The sequence below is a fragment of the Pteropus alecto genome, unplaced genomic scaffold, assembly GCF_000325575.1.
Source record: "Pteropus alecto unplaced genomic scaffold, ASM32557v1 scaffold3, whole genome shotgun sequence".
NCBI classification, from domain to species: Eukaryota; Metazoa; Chordata; class Mammalia; order Chiroptera; family Pteropodidae; genus Pteropus; species Pteropus alecto.
In genome coordinates, this window is record NW_006442484.1 from 69,382,488 (window position 1) to 69,401,455 (window position 18,968).

At 35.7% G+C, this 18,968-nt stretch overlaps 1 protein-coding gene across 4 annotated transcripts in view; it reads left to right on the forward strand.

The window, feature by feature from the left end:
• PTH2R (parathyroid hormone 2 receptor) overlaps positions 1-18,968 on the forward strand; it is a 65,737-nt gene that overhangs the window by 39,751 nt on the left and 7,018 nt on the right. For all 4 annotated transcript variants that reach the window (XM_006921409.3, XM_015596430.2, XM_025039530.1 and 1 more), the window contains 2 exons: positions 4,968-5,034; positions 15,089-15,183. In XM_006921409.3, coding sequence (XP_006921471.1) covers positions 4,968-5,034; positions 15,089-15,183 — 162 coding nt within the window. The remainder of the gene's footprint in view (positions 1-4,967; positions 5,035-15,088; positions 15,184-18,968) is intronic.

Genomic DNA, 18,968 nt, shown 5'->3' on the forward strand with positions numbered 1-18,968 from the left:
TAGAAGTGGAATCCATCCTGGTGAATCACTAGCCCGTGCCACCCCACCCCACTCTGGTTGTCTGTTTCCCTTTAGGGGCGGCATGATTAATGGATCCTGAAACATGCTTTTTTTTTTTTTTCATATTATTTCTATTTTTTAGTAATGATGAGTTAAAGAAAGAAAAGTAGAAGGTGGAAAAACATTCAGGTGCCTGCTGTTTGCTATCACGGTCAAAGTTACTGCCATGGACTGAATTGTGTCTTCCCAAAATTCATTTGTGGGAGCCCTAACCCCCAATGTGGCTGAACATGGAAATAGGGTCCATAAGGAGGTAAAGGTTCAAAGAGGTCATAAGGGTGGGGCTCTGATATGACAGGATTAGTATCCTTATCAGAAGAGATGCCGGAGCACTTCCTGTCCCTCTGTGTGTGCACGAAGTGCAAGTCTTATGAGTGCACAGCAAGACAGCAGGAAGAGAGGCCTCGCCAGCAATGTACCATGCTGGCATCTTGGTATTGCACTTCCAGCCTCTAGACGGTAAGGACATAAATATCTGTTGTTTAAGCCAGGGGTCCCCAACACAAGGGCCACGGATGGATACCAGTCCGTGGCCTGTTAGGAACCTGGCTGCACAGCAGGAGGTGAGCGGTGGGCGAGCCAGCAAAGCTTCATCTGTATTTGCAGCTGCTCCTCAGTGCTAGCATCACTGCCTCAGCTCCAACTCAGATCATCAGGCATTAGATTCTCAGAGGAGCACCAGTTGCTGGTGCCAAAAAGGTTGGGGATCGCTGCTTTAAGTCACTCAGTCTGCAGTATATTGTTATGATAACCTGAGCAGACTAATACACCTATACAAAAAAAGGATTTAAAGAGAGACACCTTGAACTCAACTGCAGTTATGTTGAGCATTCTGTTAAGAGAATGCAATTTGATACTCATGGATTGCATACGTTTCATGACAGCAATTCCTTTTTGTTAGTTCCTGGGGCCCTTCCTTTAATTTGATCCTATATGTTTGCTTTGCATTACTAAGTATTTTCTTCCAAAATCATTTTGTCTGCTATGCAGTGAAAAAAATGCTACCCTATGCGAGCACATGAACTCTAGAGAAACTGCCACTGTTCTCAAAAATCTGGACTCTACAGATCATTATCTTTAGATGCAGCCTTCCTACTACTTGCTCCCAAACTCCCCATCCATCAGCTTCCCTCGGTTCTAGAACTTACTGTCTTTCCATTTTTACTTGACTTTGTCTCTTCATACTATTCAGGTTTGTTAACAATTGAAGGTTAATGTTATCTACACTGCTGTCATCATTGCTATGTTTACACAGTGATACTAGGAATCTCAAAGAAAACTTGCAGCATCTGCCTGTTTGATATCTTGGAGGAGGGAGGGAGTTGAGTCAATAAAGAAGTATTAAATAATGCTAAATAATTTTACCCTGAGATGTGTAACCATATAGCTCAAATTCAGAATTTTAGAGGAAGTAGGACCAAAAGCATTTTTTGGTCCAATCCCCTCATTTGAGTGATGAATAAAATGAGACCCAGAGATAACAGGTTGTATCTCCAAAGCCTACAGCCAACTTGGAGCAATTCTGACTCATCATTCATTCAACAGATCTTCTAGGCCTTGAGCATGGAAAGAAAGCAAATATATTCATAATGCATTTTATATTGAGTTAAGTAATTAGTTTTCTTAGTTATCATGCATTCTTAAAAACAATAAACTAAATCAAAGACCATTAATAATCATAAGTCTGTTCACCGAAAAAATTAGAAATATGAGTTTATTATTTTGCGACGAATCCATCAGGTAAAATAATATTTTTAAAAATACAACTGATACTTGCTCTAAAACAGATGAATTAATATAAGAAATTACATATAGGATAGGTCATGCGATTCTTCTGTACACAGTATTTATTCCTACCTTACTCAGAATATAAACTTGAATTTTATAGTTTCTTGATCTGAGCAATATTTGGATTAAGGGGTCATTTTACATTTATTTTGCTTTTATTATGAAATAAAACTGTATTATCACATCAAGGGCATGATTTCAAAATTGCCTGAGTTGGTTTCTCATGAAATTCAGCTTGTCCATAGATAGAAAGTTCTTGTGAGTTTTCTTGAGCATAAGCTGACCTATCTATTGTAGTACAATGTCACCAAGTTCAGGTGCAGGGAGCAGACTTGAGCATCTCTAAAAGATGGGTGGGGTCACCTTTTTTCAGATCCGGCCTTTCAAAACTAGAAATCTGATTTTCTCTGCATCTTGGCCATTTAGCGATAAGCAGATCAGACTTGGTTTTAGAAGATCCTCTAAACTCTACTGAATATACAAAAGAAGTCTCTTTCAGTTCTAAAATTCTTTTTAAAGTTTTAATTTGACTATAGGATATGATAATTGAGTAGTTTAAATTGGACAAATGAACTTTAAAAGTGAATATTTTTGTTTCTCTGTCTTTTTAATTATAAAAGCAAAACACCTTACAAGATACCCTATTATCTATTCCTTGCTCATTCAAAGGAGATAAGAAATGCCAGCAGGAAAGGTGGGACCTGCAATGGAAAAGACCAAGAAAAAATACTCTCTATCTTTCCTAGGCAATTTGCATGGCTTTCAGGGCTTCTTCACTTCCTCTACTCTGATCAGATTCTGAATTGTGGAGAAAATGCAGTATTCAGTTCATATAATTCTCTGGATCCCTCTGGCAAAACAATGCCTCATCTGTCTGCAATCCTGGCTGCAGGAAGTCCTACTTTCTAGTTAGACTTCTGTGCCTCATGCTCCACAATTTGCAACTGCCTTTTTACTGACATTGATTTCTGCATTTCCTAGAATATGAAATTTATTTTTAAAAATCTGAACAAAGGCTGGTTTCTGGGCCTTGTTAACAGACACAGTGTGAGCTGGGACATTTACGAATTAATGAAAAACAAGGATTAATAGCATTTTCTTAAATAAGAAAATCTGAAATCTAAGTTGCCTCTCATATCCAGGGGCAAATTTGAAACTTTAACATTGCATATAATCAAAGTCAATTTTTTCCTGTTTTTAGAGGTAGCTCATTTTGACCTACTTCCAAATACAAGTATTTTGTAGAGCTGGAACTGGATAATTGAATTCCAATGTGTTAGGAGACACTATGATGAAATGTCATTGAGGCAAAGATAGAAGATTGTGAATATATTACCAAATGTCAAAACTGAGAAGAAAATTTATGGAATCCAAGTCTCGTAGTTGATGAATCAATGTTCAATTTATATTCGCACAATAAATGCCACTTTCCTTATGGTAGAAAACCTCTCTGGGATAGTGTGATAGACGTTCTGTACAAACCAGGAACTAATGCTCTTCTTTCTTGTCTGGTTGAATAATATGAAAAATAGATGCATGCAAACAATGCTAGGAAGCATTCGATAATGTGCAAGTATAAAATTTCCTTGTCTTGTAAGGAGACACTGGAAGCATAGACAATAAAGTAATGAAAGATATTACCTATTAGGAGAGGGGCAGTGGCAGAGTTAGACAGGAATATGAGGAGGACTGAAATGTCTCAACGTCTTTTTATATAGTTTGATTTTGAAATAAGAATGTATTGCTTATATAAAAAAATCGAAATTTCAAAATATATAGTTTTACATGTGTACTGAAAATGTTTTGCCTTCAAGAAATAATTTAAATAGCTTCTATTTATCCATAACTGTTCATTAATTTAAAAGTAACTTCTTGATAAATTTATCATTTGAAATTTAAAAACTATCATTATATCCCTAAAATTTCTTTATAAGATTTCATTTACTGTTGTCACAATCAATGGTAGCTTTTGTCTATGGAGAAACAAACCAAAGGCTTTTGTTTATGTATCTTTAATTTTAAAAACCCATCTAAAGTGCTAAAGTTTCAAGTGAAACTAGTTTTTATCAACTTTGTGCTATTTATTCTAGTATAAGATCTTTACCACAAACCAGTGAGTGAGGTTGAGTCAAACTTAATTTAAATTCAGTTTAATCCAACAAATATTTACTGACTAGTGACATGTTATATATTATTCTAGGCACTTATAATATAATAGAAAACAAGAACAAATGATCCCTGCCCATGTAGAACTTAAATTCTAGTTGGGGTGGTGAGGGGAAGCAGAAGATAAAGATACCAAATAGATAAATTAGATAGTGTTTTAATTAAATACTCCTAAAAATTAACTTTTTCAAATTAAAGATAAAATCATGGATCTTATGCAAATACAAAATGAGCAGCTGTCAAAGATTTCTTTTTTTAACTTACTAATTAATGAAGGAACCAGTAAGATGTTATAACTGGTTCAAAGGAGAAACAAAAGAGTCACATATTTATATTTAGTAAAATGAACACTGAAATAAGTATACAAATAAATGCAAAACTGGTCAGTATTCATAAGACATAAATCAATTACATTCCACCGAACGCAGCTAATTTTCATTTCTTTGGACAAAAATCATTTTTATTCAGTTTTCTATTACATTCTTATCAACAAGAATCATTTGTATTATTGTAAGTTTTCTATCGCTTTCTATGAAGAAGAATGAATTGCATTATTGTAAGTGTTTTGCAACATATAAAATTATAAAATAGAATTTCTGTAGCTTCTGGGAGTGAGAGGAATTTATCATTGCAGTGATAATAAAAATGAACTATCAGTTGTACCACATTTAGAAGACTATAATATTTTTCGTGACTCTGGAAAAGTGGTTTGACTCTTGTTACTAATAAAGCAATTCACCAATAGCTAATAGTATGGACACTAGGGCCCAACATCCATTTTTTTCCACTGATTTGGGTGTTCTAAGAGAAATTTTTGGGGTTTTTTTTGGTTTATTTATTTCTTAATCAAAAGCTTGGGGTTGGAGTTTTTGATAAAACTTAAAATGCTACTTAGTTCTCACTGCTTAATTGCTTTGCCAATTTATTCATGAAAGTTCTTTTTCATGTCTCAGATGCTGGGAACTTAGTGCTGGAGACATCAAGTGGATTTATCAAGCCCCAATCTTGGCAGCTATTGGGGTAAGTTTAAAAGCCAGGATAGTTAAAAAAAAAAAAAAAAGTAAATAAAGGATGTATAATTAAGCTGCTGCTAAAACCCAGAGAATGTTTGTCTGTCACTTTGTTCTATGAAGATTTAGGAAGCTCTCACATTACAGCAATAGCTGTTGGAAGAATCTTTTAAATTCTTCTATATAACATCGAAGTGTAAGAGGAATATTTCTTAGCTGACAGCAGAGCAAAAGCATCGTGTTGGTCCTGGGCCTTCCATGAGAAGGAACAGGGTGTTTGGCCTGAAGAACAGGAGAAGCAGTAGGCAGGGCAGCACAGTCCAGCAGTGGTGAAGTTGAAGTTGGCACATGTGATCAGACCCTTATATGTGGCTGACACCAAGAAGTCTATTTGCTGAGATTTCTACCTTGCAAAGCAAAACAGTAAAGTTAGGTGATTTCAGAGGTTCTAAAAGATTCACCGTTGGTGAAGGAGAACTAGAAATGATGGTACACTCAGTTAATTTTGAAGAAAACTTAGATAGAAAACCATTTTTAGCTTCTTGAATTAAAATTATGGTAGCTACAAAGCAAGAATTTGTAAATATTTTTCCAATATTACAATATCCACTTAATCTCAAAAATCAGAAGAGATTCTAGAACAGTTTTCTCTTCACTTAGAGTTACCTTTCTGTTTCATTATTACACTCAGGGTTATCACAATTCCCTTTAAGTTTCCTTTATTTTACTGAAGAACCAGTCTGTAAGGAAAGAGATGAGTCCAGGACCCCCATGTCAGTACTCTATGGTGCTCTTTCCTCTGAGCTGTTCTGTGTTCTGAAATGAGGAGGGATGATGCTAAAAATGACAAACACTGCCTAGTGCTTACTGCGGCTGGGCACTGTTTTAAGGGCTTTATTTACATGGATTTATGTAATCCTCCCAATCACTCTAAATGAGGAAATGCCCAAGGTCACACAACTAGTAAGTGGTGGAGCTGGAATTCTAACTTCAGGGTCAATATCCCTACCCAAGGAGCTCCCTGCATTTATAATAAAATCTAACATTCACGATAGGCCAGAGAAGACGCTGTCACTCATGCCTGCAGCCTTTCAGTTCCTCGAACTTGACCACCTCCGCCCTCTCATTCTGCACTGTACCCCCGGAAGGCCTGGACGTATTTTCTTCTACCTCTCACTTTAAATGCCACTTCATTGTGGCTTCCTCGATGCCCCTAATCTAAATTAGGTCACCTGTTGTAACCCGCAGCATACAATGAGGTTTTTCTTTCTCAAGATGATCACAATGTTTAATGCTTCTGATTGCCGAATGCCCATCTTGCCCACTAACTTTTAAGGTTAAGTGAACAAAACCCATTTTTTTTTTTCTAAACTTCTGTATTCCTAGTGCCTAGCAAGTTTCCTGGCAAATAGTAATTACTCAGTAAATATTTGTTGAAAAAATAAAACATGCATACAAATTAGATCTCCCGGGGAACTGGTAAGAGGAAAGAGGTGCCATAAGAGCACAAAGCAAATGTAATTACAGAACTTCTGAGTCCATTTCACACAACCTTTTCATTCTTTTTAGAGAAGGAAACTAAAGCCCACACATGGCTCGTGTGACAAAACACAAACTATAACCTGCAATTTTGACTATTTTCTTTTCACTTGCACTCCAAAATGTCAAGATTGTTTCTTGAATTTATGGAAAAAGATCTTTCCATCTTTATGACAATAGTGTTTTAATATATGGGCTTTAGGATAAAAGGTTTGTTTTTAGTCTTATATTACATGTAGCATGGTTTTATGTAAATCGGTATGCTTCATATGGGCTGTCAAAATTATTTGCCAAGAATGTTAAATGTAAGTTGGATCCCTCTCTTAGTTCGGGCTTTGAATATAATAGCATAGATTCTATGAATTGGATTTTTGTATATCTGGGACTGAAATTTGATAAAATGTCATCAGAATTTCTAAGCAATATATGAAGCAAACTAAATTTAAGAGAATAAAGGAGTTTGTAAAGGATGAGCATTTATAGATCTAACTGGAAGAAGTCATATTAAGAGAATAGAATTTTAGAGATAATCACAGACTTCAGTACAAATTTGGAAGGAACCACTCGATTTTGAAATCAGATTCTAAAATTATAACACTATTGTTTTCTGTATTTTGTTTACATATGTTAAAATCATTTTAAAGAGAATTAATCATTAGAAAACATTGATTTTTATCCTGAAAATAAATATCTCCAAATATAGCAATTTATTTTTCACCTGCAACGTCTTGATGTTGATGTAAGAATGAATTTTAAATTCTATATAACATTGAAGTGTAAGAGGAATATTTCCTAGTTGACAGCAGAGCACAAAGCATTGTTTTGGTCCTGGGCCTTCCATGGGAAGGAACAGGTTGTTTGGCTAGAAGAGCGGGAGAAGCAGCAGGTGAGGCAGCACAGTCCAGAAGTGGTGAAGGTCAAGTTGGCACATGTGATAAATCCTGACTAAGCAGGGCACTGCTCTCTGAGACTTGAAGACCTGCATTTACACTGGCCTCAGCCAAGAGACACCATAATAACTAAATAGAAATAAAAACACAGACGTAAGAATGTAGATTGTGAAACTGAGCAGGCTTGTTCATAAATACTTATGAGATAGCCTCAAAGATGCCAGCACTATGGAGAGGAGAGAGGTTTGGTACTAGCTTAAAGCTGAGATATTGAATTTATCAGTTAGGGAAAAGAAAAAGAGGAACTCTGTGGTATTGGTTTTTACTTAACTGTTTCCTTTATCCTTTGTTAGCCTGTTGCATCCATTCATCCTTTCATCATGCAATCCAATAATGGTTTTTGTCCCAGCTCAGTTTCCTCCTTACCAAAAAGTCCCTTTCATTTGCCCTTTGACGGAGTTTATTTTTACTTTTCATTTATCATTTGACGAGTAAATATTTTTGAATGTCTTTTTGCTTCAGGCAGGAATGTCCCAGAACCTTTTTTACACTAATCCTCAAACAGTTTTGAGATAGGTCTTTTCATTATTCTCACTTTGAGTCCAAGAAATATTTATATAATTTAGAAAATGAAGCTGGGGTCAAACCCAGGCAATGTGGTTCCAGAGCCCACAGGTTTCCCTGTCTGTGGTGATAGGATTTAAGCTAGGCCAGTGTTTCCCAAGGTGGGGTGTATGTACTGGTGCACAACAGGGTTTAAGCGGTGCATGCAAGGTCATTAAGTAACACTGAGTCATGTATTGAGATCATTGGTCCCTTTCCAACCCTTCTGAACACATCAAAGAGAAGGTCTCATTTTGGTACTGGTCTTTAACAAAAACAATGCTAACGTGTGGTGTCTTTCTTTGGGGGTTGGGGGTGGGTACAGGCAACCCAATCTAGATAAAATTTCACATGACTCGTTTCCATTGTATTTATTTTTACAGTTGCCTCTTGTTTATAGCAGCTTCTATTGGTTTTCCATTTATGGTAATGATATGGAATTTTAATTTTAATAATTTAATAAAAATGGGTTGTTTAAAGAAAATATTAAGTAAATAATAGTAGGTGAATAATTGGTATGGTAAAATCACAGTGGTGATACCCTAAGTGACCGCCTTTTGCAGAATGCTGAACTAGATAGGTTTCTTTAACAATGAAATTTGGAATTACTGCAAAAGGGCTGACCAGTGTAACCAGTGATGTCCGCATGGTTTATGGGAGGCTAGTTATGTTTCCTGTGATCAGGTACTTTAAAAGTGTATCATATTGCATTTCACTTACTATCTCCATCTCCCTGTGAGCCCCTCTAAAGAGGGGGACCATTTCTAATTCTTTTATTTTTCTAGGTGCTTAGCAAATATTGAGTGAGTAGGAAATACACATATACATTTGATAAGGTTACTTACAGGGGATCATAAGATTATTTGATAAACATGCCAAAGATTTAAAGCATTTTCCAGATTTATGTACCTTATAATCATTTAAAATGTAGTTTCCTTATAGATAACTGGAATAAGTATATTGATATTATTGTTCTAGTTGTAGGTATGACTGGTGACAGTAGCATGCAGAGAAGTATTTGACTTAAAATCATAGGATTTCAGAGCTTGGGGGCTCTTCGGTTTAGTCTAGTCTTATTGGCTACAAGTAATAAAATTATAACCAAAGTCATACAGCTCATTGGTGAAAGAGATACAACGTATAATAGTGTACTATAGTTCCCTTGGTAGTGTGGTGAACAGTGTATGAATCCGGGTGCCAACACTTTCTAGCTGTTGACCTTACTATAATTAGCTCCTTTAAGCTGCAGTTTTCTGAAAAGGAAATTGGAGAGTCTAATATCTACTTCATAAGGTTATTATAAGAATTAAATAATTATGGTGTTTCATCTATGAAAAGCACTCAGTAAACAGTAGCTAGTAGTCGCAGTAGCAGTAGAAGTAGTAGTAATACTAGCAATAGTAATAGCATGGTAATAGTAGAGGTAGTAATAATTAGGCAGAGTGAAGGGTCTTCCAGACAGAGATTACTATGCATCAAGGCATAAATGGACAGGTCGCGTCTTCCGTGGCTGGAATAAAGGGTTCATCTGCACAAAATGCAGATCATACTGAATGTTAGAGGGGAGCTGAATTGTGATTGGATTCCCTTCTGTGCCAAAGGGCACTGGAATTTTCCTTAAAATTATAGTGAGACATTAAAAAAATTTTAAGCAGGATAGTGAACTGACTAGATTTAGGTTTTGAAAAGAAAACCCTCAAAGCATTATGGCGGTGGATTGATGAACTGCGTTGGAGGTGTAGATATCTGTTAGAGAGATATTAATCATTCAATTTTAAGTGCATAGTCCTATCTGATTGACTGTCTGACTAAATTATGATATTTTGAGGGTCCTCGGATTTCTATATGAGAGATCATACTCTTGATTCAGGCATCCAAAGAAAGATACAGGAATTAGAGTCACTTTAAAATTGAACAACTGTAAGCTGTTAAATTGAGGAGCAAAGGGACATTCAGTGCTGCAGCAGCTAGTGACCATGGGCCATGTGATGGCAATCCATGGCTTTTTCCTATTTTGGTGGAATCAGTTCCACATATTGCATTCATATAAGTTCATTTCTTTGGAGATGTTATAAAGCCTCAAAATGGTTCCCTGGACAATGTGCTTCTTTGTCTTAGCTTAATTAACATGTGAATGTGCAATAAGAACAATTACCTTTCTTTTTTAAGGAACCAAGAAAAGGTAAATGCTGTCATTCATAAAAAATGTAGATGTATAACTAATTTAGTAACATATCTTTCATAGTTGAAGGATAGAAATTTTGTTTAAGTCATTTTTCTTATAGTATATACATCAAAGCAATGTCTATACAATGGGGGTGATGAAATAGAATATCTAAGACTCAGTCTTAAAGCAATTCAAAGCTTTTATTAAAGAGACTTTAATTAGAAATCAGGGCCAGTCACTCATTTAGAGATTAGAATTTATATACTTGTTCTTCTGCAAGCAGTAGTTCATTTTTTCTGGTATCTCCTCAAAAATGAGCCAAAGAATCAAAGGATGTTCAAATTGTGAAGCATTTTGGGGGTCTTTTGTGTGATGTTAATCTGACAACACTATTGCAAAGATTTTGACCCTTAGATAACCCTGCAGAGAACCGATGTAGCTATGAGAGCTTATGGTTTGCATTACGAATATTGATGGATTTTAGGAAAATATGAGGCAATAATGGTTACTTCTTTTTTTGGTCACTTTTTATTGGTATATTTATTTGTTTTTAAATATTTATTATAACTCACAGCACCATTGTGTACCCAAGCTAAAAACTAATCTCTACATTCAACAAATAGTTTGTGGCGTGTGTCATGGGCTTGTTCATTGTATGAACAATGATCTAATTCGAATGCCTAGCCAAGTAGTGGCTCTTAAAGAGACTTTACGCTTCTAAGAGTGCGTTAAATAGAGACTTCCAGATTTTCAATGTGTTTTGTTTTAAATGTCCCCTCCCTCCCCCAAATACCTGTCAAAAAATATCTGAGGGTATTCTGGTAGATGGAATAAGATAGTACTTCTAATAAAGGTCTTTGAGAAAAAATTCATATGATATTTTAAAATATAACATCCAGTCTGCTATATAAAACATGAAATTCAAGAAGGAAACAAACAAGGTATAAGCCTCTCAGCTGCTGTCGAGTCAGTGGTTCCCCCCCAGCCGTAGGTAAAGGAGGCTCAATTATGAAAAACAAGGGATGGCGGTGAGAGGGATGACTGGTAAGGGAGGAATTTAAGTTAAATGGATAAAATTTAATCTCTAATCTTTGACAGAATTGCAAATACCAAATTGATTTCTTCCCTAGAGGAAGGTCTCCACTCCAGAATCTCTTTCTTCTTCTAAATCGGTTAGATATAAAACATCAAGTGAAATTAAAACTCTACCATTTACCGTAAATGCTGTCCTAAGTTACAAATTAAATTCCAACTGATAAGAAATGAGCTACATATTTTCTCTTCATATCTATTATACAGATAATTGAATTATAATAGTTGGTATAGATTAAGGATTTTATTATCTATTATTTAGATATTTAATATACATATAAACAAAACAAAATTTCGTTCTTATGTCCATGATGGTGAAAAATAAGCCAGCATATGGAGTGAGATGTGATGTATTCAGAGGGCCTCTGAGAGGAACTCATACATAGCCTTCTTTGTTGCTCAAATTCTAAGTGAGTCGAAATGTAAAACAAAGCGGGTGGAGAACCAAAACAGAACTTTCATAGCTGCTGGAGGCTGGTTTGGAGAGTGTGATCTTAGGTCTGTTGGCCAAGTGGGGCTTTTGAAGACCCCATAATTAGTCAGGATCTATCCACCTGAGATGAACACCAATCTCTCCTCACATAGCTTAAGCACCGTGGATGAGGCAAACATTTAAACATGACAAGTGCAGTTTGGTTTGGGATGGTAGGAATAGCTTCTGCGAAAGGTGACTTTCAGCCTGAACCTGAGAATGAATTAACCCAGGGAGAGGGGAGAAAGATCTAGACAAAGGTGACTCTAAGAACAAAGTCTCAGAGATAGCCTGAGGAGCCAAAAGTTTCATGGCTGAAATTTTGAGCTTTTTGTTTCAATTCATCTGTTGTTTATATTCGCATTATTTTAAAGCCACATTTGCATAAAATTCATTCTATGTGTTACTGGTTTTAATGCTTATGAAGGTCATTTTATTCACCTTCTCTATGTTTTTTTTTTCTTTGTTTTGTCTCATCAGCCATTTACTTGAAGTAGACCTTTAAGTAAAATTTTTCTTCCAAGAAGGTTACATGAGATATGTAAAAACGCTAAATGATTTCCTCTTAGAATTATCTCTTCATTCTTAAAATCATCAGAAGCTTTCAGTTTTGTTCTTTTTCATTCCATTTGCTAAGTGATATAATGTCATTTTTCTCTCTGCAGACTCAGGTTTTTCTTTGGCACAGAAATTTTTTTCTCTTGGCCCTTTATTGATTTGTTCAATTTAACAGTATCTTTGCTTCAGAAAGTGAAATAATCTACACAATGACTCTTAATTCCATGTCCTTCATATAAGCATTTCCTGTCTTATCGTAGAGGTCTTTGTTCTTTATCCCTCTATCTGGGGAGATTCTTCAAGGGCCTTCCAAAGAAATTGCTGAATTTGTTTTTCTGCTTTGTCAGATCTATTGTTTGCTCTTTCTAATATTGATTTTAAACTTTGTTATATTTTAGATTCGTTACAATCTTTTCTTAATCCACTCTGCTCTTTAAAAAATTTCTGTCTCCATCTCAATCTGCTATTAACTCTATTTTGTGGGCAGTATAGTGCCATAGTTAAGAGTCTACACTGTGCATCGAGGCTGCATGGACCTCACTAGGGCTTTGCCTTGCTAGCTGTGTGACCATGAATGATTTGTGCAAGCTGTGACTCAGATTCCTCATTTATAAAATGGGGACAATAATATGATTGTTTCATAGAGCTATTGTAAAGACTAAAAGTTAATTTCTGTAAAATACCTAGAATACTAGATAATCAGTAACTTAATTTATAATTAACTTTTATCTTATACTTTTGTAAATTATTCAGAATAATTATTTGGAATTTCACCCAACCATTGTTGCATGTATCAATATGTGTGTGTATGTGTGCATGTTGTTTACCTATCTTTTAAGGCAGCAAGTCTCACTCAGTCTTAGTTTTTAATTCTTTCCATAATCCACTTCATTGTCTTCAAGCATATCTTCTTAGTTATTAAGCTGATGTACTCATTGTGTGTATCTTTAGTCAAATTTCTACTGACCTGAGGATAGAGTCATGTGCGTTCTAATATGGATGGAGCTTCAGGCTGACCCATCTGTAGCCATCTATAATTCTTTCTTTTTCAGGAATGGGGAATGACCAATGACAGTCCCCAGCTAGCATTGTTTCCACAGCTCTGCCAGCTTTAGCTCCTGCCACTTTGTCCTTCACACAGTAGTTACACAGCATTGCTTCTCACTATTTTCACTCCCAGCTACCCTGTATTGCCAGGGAAGGTACTCTTAGGGAGAGAGGAATTAATGGGGCATGATGTAAGTTTAACCATTCAGAACGTAGCACTCATGTGATAGATGAGCAGCTTATCACTCCCTTATGGAAAAAGATTCTGTGTCTGTGACTCAGGTGTTGTAGTGGGTGAGGATGAATGGAAATCCTCAACTCTCACATTTTGCATCTTTTTATCCTCCTTAAGAGGTGTAAGATAGCGGTTAAGAATTCACAATACAGACTCATATAGACCTGGTTCAAATTACAGCTGACAGCTTGGTAGCTTAGGCCAAATCAGTTGATTTCTTTGAGTTAGAGCTTCTTCATTTGTAATAAATGGACATAATAAAATTCTTGTCCCATATTCATATGAACATTTAAACTAGAGAGTGCTCCATAGAGAGCAGCTCTTATTGGCCTGAAAACATCTTTCTTGTCCACCAGCTCACAGTACACCTCTGCCTTCCTCCAGGGTATAGGGTTCAAGACCCAGGCCCCGGTTCTTACAGAAAGCTGTGAAATTGGTGGGAGGTGCCTACAGGGTAGTCAGTGGTAGGATGGCAAAGAAAGTGACAAGGAGTTAAGAGCTGATATGGATGGATGATCAGCTGGGTTGGGAAGTGGGGCACGAGAATCACCCAATAACCAAAATTCTCCAAATTCTGGAGATGACTGAAGACACTGCAAGACGAGTTATTCCCACGAATGCGACACTCGATGAGTCTTCTCCCCTGGCTGTTGCTCTGGCTTTAACACAGTTCTACTCTGGGAAATCCACGTTTCCATCACTCCTAAGTACCAGCACTTTCTAGACTGCGGACATTTCCTCAAATGAAGGGACTCAAGGAGTCAGGCTTCCACTTTCGTATTACCCCAGACGTGGAGACCTTATTCTTTGCCTTCATTTTGAATCTCTTCACTGATCCTTGAGACCCTTGGACATGAAAGGTTTATTCTACCAATACTTTCCCTCCTTTTTTTTTTATAGCCAGAACTTGATTGTCTTTGGTGGTGTCCACACCTGTATTTCAAATTTAATTTAATTGCCTACACTGGGGGCCTTTTCTTACACAGCATCTTATTCGTCTTATTTGCCAAACTTATGTACTTCACCCCATATTTTCCATATACTATAAGAAAGAGCATCCTCCAAACAACTCTATTATTTCTCTCCCTAAATAAGTTACAGAAGCTGGGAATTCATTTTTAAGAGCAGTTAGTTACACCTATATAAAAACTGTCATCCTTCTCCTGGCAATCTGCCACAGGACTTGCTCTGAACTTTGGTTTGGAAATTCCCTGTGGATCCTGGCAGATCATCCTCCGATATTTCTAGTTTACAGTGCTGTCAAAACTTTTTATCTCTGCGTTTTCATGAGGGCAAATCAAGAGTCACTACCTTTCCAATATCTTATTTCAGAGTCCCTCATTCACACTTATGGAATGGGTAATTTTCAGTCTTTGAATACAAAAGTTCAATTTATGTAAATTTTATAAACATCTTGAAGATGAACTTAATAATTCTTTGTAATATTACCTTCTCTTTCAGCTGAATTTTATCCTGTTTCTGAATACGGTTAGAGTTTTGGCTACCAAAATTTGGGAGACCAATGCAGTTGGACATGACACGAGAAAGCAATACAGGTAATTCTAGGACAGACATCTATCAGAGGAAGTATTTTGGTTACCTTTTATTATAAGGAACAGATATTGATTGATCTGAAGTGTTTCTAAGAGATAAATTTATGAATGTATATTTTCATTTGGTTTGATTTGTGATTTATCAGAAAAGAATGTATATTACTTAAGAACATATAAATAACCCCAAACTTTCCCAATGTCCTTAAATTCTGATTTTATATATATACGTATATATATGTGTGTATATATATATATATATACATATATATATATATGTGTATATATATATATATATTTGTGTGTTTAATGCAGAAAAAAGTAGTTTGGGCTTTTTGTGGGCAATCCCTTATTTTTTAAATTTTTTACGCCTACAGTACCTGGTCTTCCTAGGTGGTACTAACCAGGCTCGACCCTGCTTAGCTTCCTATCTGTTTTTAGTAGATTGGCATTTTCCCATAAACTATGTTACCGCCCGCCCAGAACATCTCTTCTTGATGATTTTGGCAGACAGTTTTATCTGCATTCTTAAAATAATGTCACAACTAAAAAAAAAAAAATTAAAAAGTCGATCTTTTCATCAGATTGGTACCTACCAAATACAAAATTTTAACTTTCAAATATACTGATTGAGTGAGGTCCATTATTCAATCTTTAATGAATAAATGAGAAAATTAAGTGTTTATGATTATTATCAAACTATCTTAAGGGTGTGTTCATTTTTCCCAATGATCATTTTGGAAGTTCTGAATAATAGTGGCCTCTATCCAAATGGATGCATATATCTGGTGGCCAGGTAGATGTAGATTGACCTTTATAATCCCCAAGCAGGTAACTATTTCCTTATACCTCAGATTGTTCTGAAATACTGTCTCAGACACAAAAAAGGAAGAAATCATAGTCAGCGCTTCGATTCGTTCTCATAAATGTTCTCCAAGTTCTTTGTTGAATCATTCACCTTCATTTAGGCAGCATTTACTGTCGGGCAGAAAAGATTACAGCTATAGATTGGAGTCTAGATTAGGACACACAGTGTGAACAAACTAGCAGCTGCTAGTTCCAGCTATTTTCAATGTGCTGTAAGTAATAGTATTATAATATAAATCATGCATAAGAACTTATAGTGACAGACCTTTGTTATACTAATATTGCTTGTCTCATGTCACATTCCATTGATGAAGACAAAGGCCTAAGGATGACAGAACAATGAAAAGTATAATCGTCTTTCATTCTTCTTCAGAAAGTGAAGAAGCACAGTGGTGTTTGAAAGCTGCTTATTTCTTTAGTTCTGAATAAAAATCTACTTATTTCTATAGTTCTGAATATTGTGAGCTTGCACTTGCAGTAAAAAGTTGCCCAAGAGATCTGAGAAACTCTAGAGAGAACAAAGGGTGGGTTATCTTAAAAAACTAGGTAGAATAGTCAATATTTGAGTTTGTTCATGGGGAATTATTCCTCAGAATAATTAAAGAGAATAATTTATCAAGAATGGAAAACATCTACTATTTAGAATAATCTGGTGCCCAGAAGTTCTTTAAGTTTGAAGTGATTAATTAGAACATGGTCTAGATGAATAGTAGTCAGGAATATTATTTCTCAGCCAAATACATTTTTTTTTTTTTATAGCTGTGACAGATTTAGTGTTCTTAGTAATGTCTGAAGTTTAGGTACAGATAAAAATGTAGTGGGAAATGACTTTCTTTTTGTTGAGAAAAGGGTGGGAACCTACTTGGCAGGGATTTGGGAATCCACTTCAGTATTCAACTTCTGAAGCCTTAGATTATGAGTTTAAATAGCTTCTCACTTTTTAAATACAGAGATTTAGGAAAATATAATCTGTGTTTTGTCCGAGTGATATTCCTCCTCTGAGGTTTAATCGAGTATTTAAATTTATGCCCACTCATATTTGTACCTTTAAACTTATATTTTATTTGATTCTTACCTTTGTCAAACAAATATTCAAATATTCTTGTTAAAATAAAACAATGAAAATAGTATTTCCAAATTATGGCATCTAAAACAGTTTTTAAATACATTTCTGTGCATATCGCTCTCTGAAAAACTGAAAACATTTTTAGAGCTGAGATAGTCTCTCCAGGTGAGCATGCACGCACACAAGGAAAGACTTCCGAAGAGTATATGATATCACTTTGTTGATTTAGTGGCTTAAAATTGAAATGAATTAATACAATCAGCTTTAAAACAACTTTTTACTTTGAGATAATTGTAGAATTACATGCAGTTATAAAAATAATACAGAGACATTCCATATACCCTTTATCCAGTTTCCCCTGAAGATGACATCTTGCAAAACTCTAACTTATAATTAGTTATTTTAGCAAATTAATCAATCTGGTGTAACAACCAAGCTAATACATTTTCCCTTGTTTAAATTATAACTCAATTCCTTTGTGAAATAAGATAAGATTGCCGGGACTAGAAAGACATGAGAGATATGAAAAATGCAAGAGTTAATGGAAAAGAACACTTGAATGTTTTGACTAATTCACTTTCCATTCGATGTTACACAAAATTTATATTTAATACTTATTATTTTTGGAATAAATCCAACCAATATTTATTATGTAGTATGATAGTAAAGAGGACAGATTTTAAGGCTGAATCTATGACCAACTGTAACTTTAGGTGAATAGTTTCCTTTTCTGAGCCTCTATCTTCACCTGGACATGGGATAATAAAAGCTCTCTCACATGGTTGTTGTTGTGTGTGTGTGTGCGTGCGTGTGTGTGTGTGTGTATGTGAGAGAGAGAGAGACAGAGAGAGAGAGAGACAGAGACAGAGAGAGACAGAGAGAGAGAGACAGAGACAGAGAGAGACAGAGAGAGAGAGAGGGAGAGAGAGAGATTGTTATATGTGTACAAAAAAGGAAAGATTAATTCAAGGCCAAGAGGGAGTGGAAAAGGCTTATGAGAGATCATATGTAACACACACACACACACACACACACACTAATCATATGTAAAACACACACACACACAGACACACACACACACACACACACATATTAAAGCTAAGTTGGCTCTTAAAAGACAAGTAGAAATTTTCTAGAACTTTTTGCCTGAGGAGAGAGAGTGACACCATGTGAATTGAATACCTATTCTCTAAATAGGACACTGAGACCAGCAAACCATTTGACTCCTTCGTATTCCTCTCATGGCTTTGTCCTTAGACACAGAGCCACCACCATGTTTCCAGCAAGCCAGAAGGCCACTTTCAGTTGGTGTATCCCCAAGTCATCTCATTAGACAGAGATCCAGGCTGCACAGAGATCCAGTGTGCATGGGTGACCAGATGGATACTGAAACAAATCAGTGCCCAGGATTGCTAAATGATTTGATGTGAGTGAACAGACAGACAGATGACCCAAGTATACACTGGTTTGGCATACTCCACAACTTTAACGCGTTCACTGTCTTTGAAGGATAAATTTAAAAAGAGGATATAATTATAACTTTTACACAAATATATATGAACACATTTCAAAGATTTTATTTAACTCATTAATGAAGGAACTGGTAAGGTATTATACATGCTTAAAAGAGAATAATGAAGGCTGGAACAAACTTACAAATGGAAGCAAATTAGCAAAATATATGTCTATATCCATAGGGCTATAATTAGTAGCATTCTATTGGGCATGATTTGTATTTCTACGTACAGGAATTATTTGAACTGCTGTGGTAGGCAAATTTCTAAGATGGCCCCCGAGTTTTCTGCTCCCTGGTGTACATGCCTTGTCCCCACCTGCCCACACCTCTCCTTGAGTGTGG